This window comes from Nerophis lumbriciformis, linkage group LG08 (assembly GCF_033978685.3).
Source record: "Nerophis lumbriciformis linkage group LG08, RoL_Nlum_v2.1, whole genome shotgun sequence".
In the NCBI taxonomy this organism is placed as follows: Eukaryota; Metazoa; Chordata; class Actinopteri; order Syngnathiformes; family Syngnathidae; genus Nerophis; species Nerophis lumbriciformis.
The window spans coordinates 44,627,512-44,640,655 of record NC_084555.2 but is presented as its reverse complement, the minus strand read 5'-3'; the positions used below and the strand labels follow the sequence as shown (position 1 = coordinate 44,640,655).

At 39.8% G+C, this 13,144-nt stretch overlaps 1 protein-coding gene across 5 annotated transcripts in view; it reads right to left on the bottom strand.

Moving 5' to 3' along the window:
* Window positions 1–258: 258 nt before the first annotated feature.
* The window catches only part of pacs2 (phosphofurin acidic cluster sorting protein 2), an 89,369-nt gene continuing 76,483 nt past the window's right edge, over window positions 259–13,144 (bottom strand). For 4 of the 5 annotated variants that reach the window (XM_061969004.1, XM_061969007.1, XM_061969006.1 and 1 more), the window contains exons 21-24: window positions 3,728–3,860; window positions 3,415–3,635; window positions 3,224–3,337; window positions 259–1,062 (exon numbers count right to left, since the gene is read on the bottom strand). In XM_061969004.1, the coding sequence (XP_061824988.1) occupies window positions 944–1,062; window positions 3,224–3,337; window positions 3,415–3,635; window positions 3,728–3,860 (587 nt within the window). In that variant the 3' untranslated portion in view covers window positions 259–943. The remainder of the gene's footprint in view (window positions 1,063–3,223; window positions 3,338–3,414; window positions 3,636–3,727; window positions 3,861–13,144) is intronic. The other variant, XM_061969005.1, reaches the window with a different exon arrangement.

Sequence of the window (13,144 nt, the reverse complement as noted above, 5' to 3'; positions counted from 1 at the left end):
CCTGGCCGACAGATCTTCGGGAGCCCGGTTGACAGTTTGAATAAAGTATTTTTATTTTGCAATAACACACCGGGGGTGGCTTGCTTTCCAGCAATGTACGTTTGTCTCTGGGCGTGCGTCTCTCCCTGGCTCCAACTCCAACCACGTGTCTCAATCCGGCTGCTGCTAATAAGGGCGACAGGTGATTAGATAACAAGCCCCAGCTGGGCAATCTACTCATTTGCCGCTGACTTCGAGGCCGGTCCTTACACACCCCGCTCCGCGGTAGGCCCGCAGACCACGCCCCCCTCCACAGTTGGATTTTACGGTAGGACCGGGATAATGCCAAAAAAGTACCCATTCCTAATTACGTATTTCCATCTTGTGTGCTTGGCTGTTGTGTAGCTGCGAGCTCCGAGGAGCCTATAGCCTACCATGTTTACCTTTTGTAAATGACTTATTTGTGCTTATTGGAGAACATTTAGATGTTAACTTGAAGTTAATACTTCAAGTCAAGACTGCCTGTTCGAGCTTATATCGCCGATATCATCCCATACTGATTTTTTTGCTGATATCGGACTGTTAACTGATATCAATATCGTATCGGGACACCCCTAATCATGATTATTATTGGAACATGTACAAATTGCACAGGACTCTGGAACACACACAAGCCAACTATTCTTGGTTAGAAAATACTCTGAAAAGACGTTTTTCCTCTTCCTTTTCTTAAAAATATATACTCTTGAGTCACGTGTGCTTTCAATCCAACCCAAACAGAGGATGACACCCGGCCATTTGTTCCCTGTGTGAAAGGTTAGAGGGCATCTTTGTTCAAACAGTATTTTCATCTTCAAAGTCTGAGAGGGAAAGGTGGCTACAGCAAATCAAAACATGACAATGCAGACAAAGGAAAGTGTGAAGGAGCGAACATCTTCGACGGCGCTCACTTTAAAGTTGGACTTCAGTAAGATGCTTTTGTGTGCCCGAAGATCCCGATGGGGAAGTGTTTGACGTGTGAGGACCACTGCGCCGCCAGCTGGAAAAACTTGACATCGTTCCACTCCACGCCGTCAATCAACACTGAGAGCAATCAACACAACATGCAAGTACTACATTAAGTACAGTATTAATCACATAATGCATTGAAATACCTACTGACCTCAATCTACAAACCCCGTTTCTATATGAGTTGAGAAATTGTGTTGGATGTAAATATAAACGGAATACAATGATTTGCAAATCATTTTCAACCCATATTCAGTTGAATATGCTACAAAGACAACATATTTGATGTTCAAACTGATAAACTTTTTTTTTTTTTTGCAAATAATCATTCACTTTAGAATTTGATGCCAGCACCACGTGACAAAGAAGTTGGGAAAGGTGGCAATAAATACTGATAAAGTTGAGGAATGCTCATCAAACACTTATTTGGAACATCCCACAGGTGAACAGGCAAATTGGGAACGGGTGGGTGCCATGATTGGGTATAAAAGTAGATTCCATGAAATGCTCAGTCATTCACAAACAAGGATGGGGCGAGGGTCACCACTTTGTCAACAAATGCGTGAGCATATTCTTGAACAGTTTAAGAAAAACCTTTCTCAACCAGCTATTGCAAGGAATTTAGGGATTTCACCATCTACGGTCCGTAATATCATCAAAAGGTTCAGGAATCTAGAGGAATCACTGCAAGTAAGCAGCTAAGCCCGTGACCTTCGATTCCTCAGGCTGTACTGCATCAACAAGCGACATCAGTGTGTAAAGGATATCACCATATTGGCTCAGGAACACTTCAGAAACCCACTGTCAGTAACTACAGTTGGTCGCTACATCTGTAAAACTCTCCTATGCAAGGCGAAAACCGTTTATCAACAACACCCAGAAACGCAGTCGGCTTTGCTGGGCCCGAGCTCATCTAAGATGGACTGATACAAAGCGTAAAAGTGTTCTGTGGTCTGACGAGTCCACATTTCAAATTGTTTTTGGAAACCGTGGACGTCGTGTCCTCCGGACCAAAGAGAAAAAGAGCCACCCAGATTGTTATAGGCGCAAAGTTGAAAAGCCAGCCTCTGTGATGTTATGGGGGTGTATTAGCGCCCAAGGCATGGGTAACTTACACATCTGTGAAGGCACCATTAATGCTGAAAGGTACATACAGGTTTTGGAGCAACATATGTTGCCATTCAAGCAACATTATCATGGACGCCCCTGCTTATTTCAGCAAGACAATGCCAAGCCATGTGTTACAACATACTGGCCTGACTGTAGTCCAGACCTGTCTCCTATTGAAAATGTGTGGCGCATTATGAAGCTTAAAATACCACAACGGAGACCCCCGGACTGTTGAACAACTTAAGCTGTACATCAAGGGAGAATTGAAAAGCTTCAAAAATTGGTCTCCTCAGTTCCCAAACATTTACTGAGTGTTGTTAAAAGGAAAGGCCATGTAACACAGTGGTCAAAATGCCCCTGTGCCAACTTTTTTGCAATGTGTTGCTGCCATTAAATTCTAAGTTAATGATTATTTGCAAAAAAAATCAGTTTCTCAGTGTGAACATGAAATATCTTGTCTTTGCAGTCTATTTAATTGAATATAAGTTGAAAAGGATTTGCAAATCATTGTATTCTGTTTTTATTTACCATTTACACAACGTGCCAACATCACTGGTTTTGGGTTTTGTAAAATAAAATGATGCAGTGACGATGAATGTGTGGACATACTGTACTCGTACACACAAGTTGTACTATTTTTGAAACGACTTGGTCGCATAATGATGCGGGTGTGGTTCTCCCAAGGATGCAGACGGCTTCGGACACAGCTTGCAGGTAGGAAAATGATTTATTGAAAATATAAATCGTACGGGGATCAAACAAAAGACGTGCAAAAACAAAAGGACTAGCGTGGGAGCTAGCAGGCAAAATGGCATAGCGTGAAAAGCTAGCGGGAATCTAAGTTGTCGTTATCAGTTGTATGGGAACAAACTACGAAGCCAGACAGAGTGAGGCCAGAGCAAAGACTAAATAGCCCTCTGATTAGTGCCCGGGCAACAGGTGCGCGTCCCGAACACTAACCAGAGGCAGGTGCGTACAATCTGCCGTCATGACAACAGAAACAAACTAAACTCAAGGTGCTGAAAACACGTGACACAAACATAAACAAACTATGATCCGGGCAGCGGATCGTAACAATTTTGTCATTTTCTATATATTGTTGTATTGTTTTACAACAGGAAGTTACCTGTCAACATGGTTTGCTGTTGCTTGGCAGTGCAGATGAGGCGACTGATGCTGTCGATTACCTGACTCTTGGACTCCACCTCCTTATCTTTGCTCTTTTTGGGCAGGAACATCACTTTAAAAAATAAAATAATAATAATAATAATTCACTTGACTATCTTCTTTCCTCTGTCACTTGTTGGCGTGCCTCACCCTTTTTGTTCTTCTCCTTGGTCACCACCGTCATGGACATGGCGGGCTGCGGGCTGGGCTCGGCGCCCCTCACAGGCAGCCGGCTGACCTGCAGCGAGCGGAAATTGCACTTGAGCGTGTTTTTGGCCAAAGGGTCACGCTTCTCCACTTCCTTCTTTCTCTCGCTGGGCACCGCCCAATAGTCCACTTGTAGACCCATCAGCTCCGTCTGAACTCCGGAACTGAGAAAGACACACAGGGAAAATGTCACATCTGTGCTGTTTTTAAGCCTAATTGCTTTTTAAAGATCCTCTATATGGCAAAGGTGTGTTACCTGTATACACAAAAGCCAGTGTTGACTAGTGGAGAGGAGGGCGGGGTGGGCGACGCCTCTTTGAGGGCAGGTGATACTTGAGGTGACGTGGCAAGCATTAGGGAGCTCGTCGGCGCCGTATCATCCAAGTCTCCTGAGGTCGGAAACAGAAGAGTGAGGGCGGGTATTCTCCATATGTTTGTGCCAGCAGTAGGGTTGCAAAATTCCGGGAATATTCAAAGTTGGAATCTTTCCATGGGAATCAACGGGAATATATGGGAATTAATGGGAATAAACATTGAACGCAACATGCTACATCTTGCAGCATGATTATTAGCTAAAACAACCTGATTTAATGCAAATTCAGTAGAATTTCAACCCTGCACTGTGCATTCCTCCATCACATGTGCAGTGCATTCTTCCATCACATGCACAGATAGTTCCCAGCTATACTCGCCAACTTTGAGACCTCCGAATTCAGGAGATTTTGAGAGGGGGGGGTTGAGGTGGGTGGGGGTGGGGTGGGGGGCGTGGGGGGGGGGATTAAGGGGGGAGGAGTATATTTATAGCTAGAATTCACTGAAATTCAAGTATTTCTTATATATATATATATATACATATATATATATATATATATATATATATATATATATATATATATATACATATATATATTAGAGATGTCAGATAATGCGTTAAAATGTAATATCGGAAATTATCGGTATCGTTTTTTTTAATTATCGGTATCTTTTTATGTATGTATTTATTTATTTATTTATTTTTTATTAAATCAACATAAAAAACACAAGATACACTTACAATTAGTGCACCAACCCAAAAAACCTCCCTCCCCCATTCACACTCATTCACACAAAAGGGTTGTTTCTTTCTGTTATTAATATTGTGGTTCCTACATTATATATCAATATATATCAATACAGTCTGCAAGGGATACAGTCCGTAAGCACACATGATTGTGCGTGCTGCTGGTCCACTAATAGTACTAACCTTTAACAGTTAATTTGACTAATTTTCATTCAATACTAGTTTTTATGTAACTGTTTTTATATTGTTTTACTTTCTTTTTTATTCAAGAAAATGTTTTTAATTTATTTATCTTATTTTATTTTATAAAGTACCTTATCTTCACCATACCTGGTTGTCCAAATTAGGCATAATAATGTGTTAATTCCACGACTGTATATATCGGTTGATATCGGTATCGGTTGATATCGGTATCGGTAATTAAAGAGTTGGACAATATCGGAATATCGGCAAAAAGCCATTATCGGACATCCTTAATATATATATATATATATATATATATACAGGTAAAAGCCAGTAAATTAGAATATTTTGAAAAACTTGATTTATTTCAGTAATTGCATTCAAAAGGTGTAACTTGTACATTATATTTATTCATTGCACACAGACTGATGCATTCAAATGTTTATTTCATTTAATTTTGATGATTTGAAGTGGCAACAAATGAAAATCCAAAATTCCGTGTGTCACAAAATTAGAATATTACTTAAGGCTAATACAAAAAAGGGATTTTTAGAAATGTTGGCCAACTGAAAAGTATGAAAATGAAAAATATGAGCATGTACAATACTCAATACTTGGTTGGAGCTCCTTTTGCCTCAATTACTGCGTTAATGCGGCGTGGCATGGAGTCGATGAGTTTCTGGCACTGCTCAGGTGTTATGAGAGCCCAGGTTGCTCTGATAGTGGCCTTCAACTCTTCTGCGTTTTTGGGTCTGGCATTCTGCATCTTCCTTTTCACAATACCCCACAGATTTTCTATGGGGCTAAGGTCAGGGGAGTTGGCGGGCCAATTTAGAACAGAAATACCATGGTCCGTAAACCAGGCACGGGTAGATTTTGCGCTGTGTGCAGGCGCCAAGTCCTGTTGGAACTTGAAATCTCCATCTCCATAGAGCAGGTCAGCAGCAGGAAGCATGAAGTGCTCTAAAACTTGCTGGTAGACGGCTGCGTTGACCCTGGATCTCAGGAAACAGAGTGGACCGACACCAGCAGATGACATGGCACCCCAAACCATCACTGATGGTTTGGGTTGGTTTGGTTTGCATTTCCTTTGGAAATCGAGGTCCCAGAGTCTGGAGGAAGACAGGAGAGGCACAGGATCGACGTTGCCTGAAGTCTAGTGTAAAGTTTCCACCATCAGTGATGGTTTGGGGTGCCATGTCATCTGCTGGTGTCGGTCCACTCTGTTTCCTGAGATCCAGGGTCAACGCAGCCGTCTACCAGCAAGTTTTAGAGCACTTCATGCTTCCTGCTGCTGACCTGCTCTATGGAGATGGAGATTTCAAGTTCCAACAGGACTTGGCGCCTGCACACAGCGCAAAATCTACCCGTGCCTGGTTTACGGACCATGGTATTTCTGTTCTAAATTGGCCCGCCAACTCCCCTGACCTTAGCCCCATAGAAAATCTGTGGGGTATTGTGAAAAGGAAGATGCAGAATGCCAGACCCAAAAACGCAGAAGAGTTGAAGGCCACTATCAGAGCAACCTGGGCTCTCATAACACCTGAGCAGTGCCAGAAACTCATCGACTCCATGCCACGCCGCATTAACGCAGTAATTGAGGCAAAAGGAGCTCCAACCAAGTATTGAGTATTGTACATGCTCATATTTTTCATTTTCATACTTTTCAGTTGGCCAACATTTCTAAAAATCCCTTTTTTGTATTAGCCTTAAGTAATATTCTAATTTTGTGACACACGGAATTTTGGATTTTCATTTGTTGCCACTTCAAATCATCAAAATTAAATGAAATAAACATTTGAATGCATCAGTCTGTGTGCAATGAATAAATATAATGTACAAGTTACACCTTTTGAATGCAATTACTGAAATAAATCAAGTTTTTCAAAATATTCTAATTTACTGGCTTTTACCTGTGTGTATATATATATATATATATATATATATATATATATATATATATATATATATATATACATATATATATATATATAATAAATACTTGACTTTCAGTGAATTCTAGCTATATATATACATATATATGTATTTTATTTTATATATATATATATATATATATATATATATATATATATATATATATATATATATATATATATATATATATATATATATAAATAAAAGAAATACTTGAATTTCAGTGTTCAACCTGACAATACTGTACTTGTATACTGTACTATGACATTTGACGGTGCAGGTGTACCTAATTCTGTGGCCACTGGGTGACTATTCAACTTAGATGTTAAGGAAAAAGCTAACGATCGGTATACACACACACATAACACTCCTTTACTCATTGTTGTTGTCAGAACGAGGACTATTACGACGCAGCTTACTGCGTGGATTATTTTCCCGGGATGCAAACGAACTTGACTGGACATGGCGTGCAGGTAAAAACACGATTTAATCTTAACTCTAAAGCTACAAAACGGTACAAACAAAAGGCGCTCACAGGGGAGGCACAAAACTTAACGCAGGGAACAAAACTAACACTAAGGCAGAACTATGGACATGAAACAAAAAACACTTACTGTATCAAGAAACGAGCATGAAAAGAGCAGCATGAACTATGGCATGGACAGAGTAATCAGAGTAGCGCACATAGCAAGAACAGAGTATCATCAGAGTATCAAGAGTAATGTCGCCAGGCCGACTACCTGGCGACTACAGGCTTAAATAGTCTCTTCCTGATTAGTGACAGGTGCGTGAGTCCAAATGAGTCAGGTGAAACCAATGAGTCGTCATGGTGACAAAAACCAGGAAGCGCATACTGGAACTAAAAGACTCCAAAAACCAACAGAACATAACCAAACAAAACATGACCCCAGAACATGACAGTTGTATTTGAAAGTGCAATGCTTTGCAGCCAGTAGCACAGCCTTTGAAGGAGCATAGGTATGGGCAGCATCTGTGAAATTTAATTTGCAGGAAAGGAGTGAGTTTAGGGTTGAATTGTCCATCCTCGTCTTTCTTCGTTCTTCTGCTTCATCTCCTTCTTGTTGTGTGGCTCTGAAATTCGGGAGTCTCCCGGAAAATTCGGGAGGGTTGGCAAGTATGTTTCCAGCATGCTACACACTACAGCAGGGCTATTGAGGCCACACTAGTATTTGAGCCCAATGACTTCATCCAAAGGGACTGATTCACTAAGATCCTAACACCTCACACTAATCAGAGTGTGCAATCCATAAAAGACTGTGTACTATTAGTGTGCGTGTGATTTAGTAAGACTGCATTTGCCTTTTGAAAGTGGTGCAGACCGCCCTATTTACAGGGGTATGTGGAGGGAGGTGTGGCCATCGCTCCTGCAGGAGCAAAGGTCACCACCTCCCTCCACAGGGTAAATTAAAATGAATTTATGTGTTTTGGTGTCATTTAAAAAATTTTAAATATGTTTTTTTCACGTACATTATATATTACTAACATATATTCTATATGATAAAAACAACGAATGCACCTTCATGGTGTCGATGCACTGCACGGCGGCTGCTAAAATGCCCATAAAAAGTGGTAGATGTCTCCTGCATGTTTGAGAACATGGCAAAACGCCACAGGTAAGAGCATGATAACATGAATGTGCAGTAAATGAGAGCGTTTTGCCCCTTATAGTACACGCAAACTCCTCATTTACCTTTAAGGGGAACTTAACTTTTATTTAGAATTTTGCCTTTCGTTCACAATCATCGTGAAAGACATGACGAATGTATTCTTTTAAATGCATTTTTTCCGCCCATAAAACCCACTAAATAAACATCCAAAAAGCGCCAACAGTACTCCATCTACATGCCGTGACTTGAATATTAACCGAGTATTAGTGATATTGTTATTACAAGCGCTGACGCAGACAAACTATTCATAGCGGCGCGGTGATCGCGAGCCCGTGTGCCGATGTTTACATCATCGAGTGGTAAGCTGCTTCCTTGCCCGTGGAAGTTAATTGTAGATCATGAATCATGCCTCTCACCTGGATAGTAGAAGGATGATGTACACTTTGACAGCCAATTTAGACCCGGATATGGCAAGAGGAGATTGACACGAAAAGACGCTTGGTTCCGCCCCCCTTTTCTTCACGAGGATTATGAGTCATTCGTCATCTAAACGGGAATATAACAATATTCTATCAGTCGGCATCCTAATGACAGCAGACCTTGTACAGTAAGTGATGTTTTATTACGTTTGTTGGCTCTCGTGAAGTCTGCAGTGAGTAATAATCAGTGATGTTTAAAAAAAAAAAGAAAAAGTGAACGTCGTGATACGTTTTTGAAATTAATGCTTAAAATGCTTAAAATGATCAAAATACGCAAATATGACATGTTATTAAAATGTGCCTTCTACTACATTACATATATATGTGGAGGGAGAGTTTGATCATGCGAGCCCGCAGGAGCAAAGGTCACCGCCTCTGTTGATGGTGTTGAGGGCGGAGCACCTTCGGATAGGGGCAGGGCATGTGCTGACGGCGAGACACAGCTGGCAGGTGATTATAGACTTCACAGGTGGTACGTAGTAATCTAATTATCTGTTGTCTTTAACAGTGAGCAGCCGGGAGCAGAGAGGGAAAGAGGATACGGACGGGACTGAAAGGTCACGTTCTGCGAACCAAAAAGCATATGTGCATTAAAACTTTCTTAAAACGGCACGCTTGGCTCCTGTGAAGTGTCTGTCAGTGGGACCGCGAGGAAGCAACTTGCACAATATACTTACATCATGTACAGTATTACAACCTTAATGGAGGGGTTTGGATGTTTTTTAAAGGCTTTATAGGCAGAATAGAGCAAAACTCATTTTGGCTACATTGTATGCAGACTTTTGATCGCATTTATTTACTATTTAGAATGCATAAAAAAAGAAAAACACATGTGTTCTTGATTTACATAAGGATTGTGAATGACAGGCAATATTAAAAAAAAGGTGCAGTTCCCCTTTATCTAAAGGCCTTAGTGGCCACATACGTGGACACTACTGAATTGGGGTTTTATGGCCGCTTATGTGGACACTTATACTGCCATCTGGTGGTGTCAGAAGAGTATAACATACAATGGAATTTGGGGAAAAAAAGTGTAAAAATAAGAATTAGCATGTCACTAAACATGAAGTACACATTTGTGTACTTATGGACTAAGTACATCATATCAAAAGACGAGTCTTAGTTTTTATTGTAAATACGGTCCAATAAGCCCAAATAGCAAAGAGAAATAAATAAAAAAAGCATGTAAACAAACAGCTTGGGCCTTAAGAGGTTAAATTAAGTCATCAAGCAACTATGAAATTATAAAAGCATGTTGCTGAATACACAACGTGTCTAATATCTTTTACTTCTGACCATCGAAATATGTTGACACACACACACACGTAGGACGGAGGATCCTTGTCTGTCCACACCGTGTGTGGAACTGTGTCAGTCTGCGCGTCCTTTTCAAACGTGCTAATTAAAACGCAAAAGTGCTCCCAAAACGCTGATGATTGTTGATGAATCACACTATAACATATTTGCATTTTCTCCTCCCGGTGTTGTGGGTGTTGTGATGATCAGCATATATTTTGCATATTAATGAAGACAAAGACTCAGAATGGATTGCACGCCTTATTCTCACTTAACAGACGTAATCCACTTTGCACAAGTTTAGTAGAGCAGCTTCGATGTTTGCCATTATGTCTGTACGTATTTTAGTACACGCAAACATTTAGTAAATCAGGCCCTAAGTCCTCAAATGTTGCCACTACGCTCACACACAATAAGTAAAACTCACATATTTGGTTATTTAACATGGTCGATGTGTCAAGCATACGCGGATGATGTTTGAGAGTCATTGGACAAATTCTCTGGGAGGAGTTCCTTTTTTCCCCTAAGGACAGGGCCTTCTCCGTTGCGGGACCCAAATTTTGGAACGATCGCCCTCTTTAGGGCTACTTTTAAGACCCTTCTTAAAAGCTATCTTTACTCACTGGCTTTTAACCCGGCATGAGACTCTGAACTGCTTAAACTGTTTTTAACTTTTTAACTGCCTTTTATCTAACAAAATGTCATGTCTGTGTGATCATGTTTTTGTTTTGGTCATGTTCGGTTTTGTTTTTGGACTTTTTGTGCACTTTTGTTTTGTCACCATAGCAACCATTAGTTTTCACCTGTCACGTCACGCACCTGTTTCACGTTTTGAGTCACGCACCTGTTTTCGTTAATCATGTCTATAGTATTTAAGTTCATTGTTTTCAGTTTATCGTTCTGACGACATCTCACATTTATGCTCTGTACATTCCTGACACTTGTTTTCATGTTCATCATTCATGCTGCTACTTTTGTCCAAGCCAAGTAAGTTTTTGTTTATTAATGCTATAGTCTTTTGGTTTCATAGTTTGTTCTCCGCCACTGTGCGCGCCTTTTGTTTACTTCCTTTTTTTGTAGTTATAGTCTTTAAATAAAAATGTACTTACATTCCCGTCTCGCCCAAGCCAACTTTCCGTTGCATCCCGGAAAAGCTAACACCCAAGACCAAGTCATGACACAAAATTGCTCTTAAAGGTGCCATATGTAGTAATGTGGCCAGAAATAGTACTGAAATCACGGTCAAAATTCTGTAGTCCGAGGTTGCCAGATACGCAGCCCAATCTGGTAACACTTTAGTATGGGGAACATATTCACCATTAGTTGCTTATTAACATAGGGTTAGGGTTAGGTTTAGGTTTCGGGTTAGGGTTGAGGTCATACTTGCCAACCTTGAGACCTCCGAATTCGGGAGATTGGGGGGGTTAAGGGGAGAGGAGTATATTTATAGCTAGAATTCACTGAAAATCAAGTATTTCTTATATATATATATATATATATATATATATATATATATATATATATATATATATATATATATATATATATATATATATATATATACATATATATATAATAATAATAATTTAAAAAATATATATATATATATATTTTTTTTATTTATTTTTTTTTAAATTATTATTATTATTATTATATATATATAAAAATAAAAGAAATACTTGAATTTCAGTGTTCATTTATTTACACATATATACACACATAAAAGTCTGATCTACAAAATGTGCAGGCAGCATACCACTTCCCCTTCCAGCTGTCCTGGATGAACTGAAATTATTTTTTCCAATCATTTTGGAACTTGCAAGCGTACTTCTTCTTCTTACTCGTCGTCGCCATGTCTCTTCTTCGTTCTTCTGCTTCGTCTCTGTTATGTTTTTGGACATTACTACTTGCCGTAGTTTTCAAGCAATGCATGATGGGAATCCGAATGTTGCGTGTCAGTGTATTAACGTGCCGGCTGGAATAAACACACGCTGAGAAATAGCTCGGTGCCTGCCTACTTTATGGGTTATAGATAAACCTATGGATAACGGAGACATATATAATAGTCTCCTTTTGGTCAAACAGTGGAGGGTGGGGCATCGAAATTAAAACGATAACAATATTTCGGGGCTGTAAATCTGATTTTGAAATGAGCATATCCCGGCTGAACTACTGTTATCAGTTCTAAAGGTATTTGAAAAGAACATGATTTATTAATAGCTTTTGACATATCACGGCCATTTAATGATGACTTGACATAATATTGTTACATATAGCACCTTTAAGATCATTTTTATCTGCTCTTTTTATGTGCAAATATAGATTTGTGTGTGTGTTTTAAATGTTACATTTTAGTCTGTCCTTTGCCTGTATTTCTCTGCTTTTTGTGTGTTTACTTGTTTGTGGTGTACATCCCTTTGTTTTTCATCTGCGGTTGTTTTCAAAGGGCTTTACAAATGAAGTCGGTATGGTATGGTAAAATGACCGCAAAATGGACGCTTCAAATCATAATTAGTCTTTTAGGACTTGGGTTGTTGAGACTGATTCGTGGGTCAACTCATAATGGACCATACTTGCCAACCTTGAGACCTCCGATTTCGGGAGGTGGGGGGAGGCGGGTGTGCGGGCTCGGGGTGGGACGGGGGCGTGGCTGGGGGCGTGGTTGGGGGCGTGGCTAAAAGGGGAGGAGTATATTTACAGCTAGAATTCACCAAGTCAAGTATTTCATATATATAGGTACCTACGCTCCCACATACATACACAAATACAGTACATATTTACCTACCTAATGTTCGTACATCCACACGCACATTCAATATACAAACATACACATACACATACACATACTGTACATATACATTCACTGTACAAACACATATACACATTCTGTACATATACATTCATTGTACAAACACATATACACATTCTGTACATATACAAGTACATATGCATACTTACACTCATGCACATAATCACGTTTCATCAAACATATATTAACGTTGTTGCCCTAGGGTAAACTGGGTGTAACACATGGCACACTGACAAAGCTTAACCTATTGTGACTATAACAATCTACAAGGTTAATGTAGGTT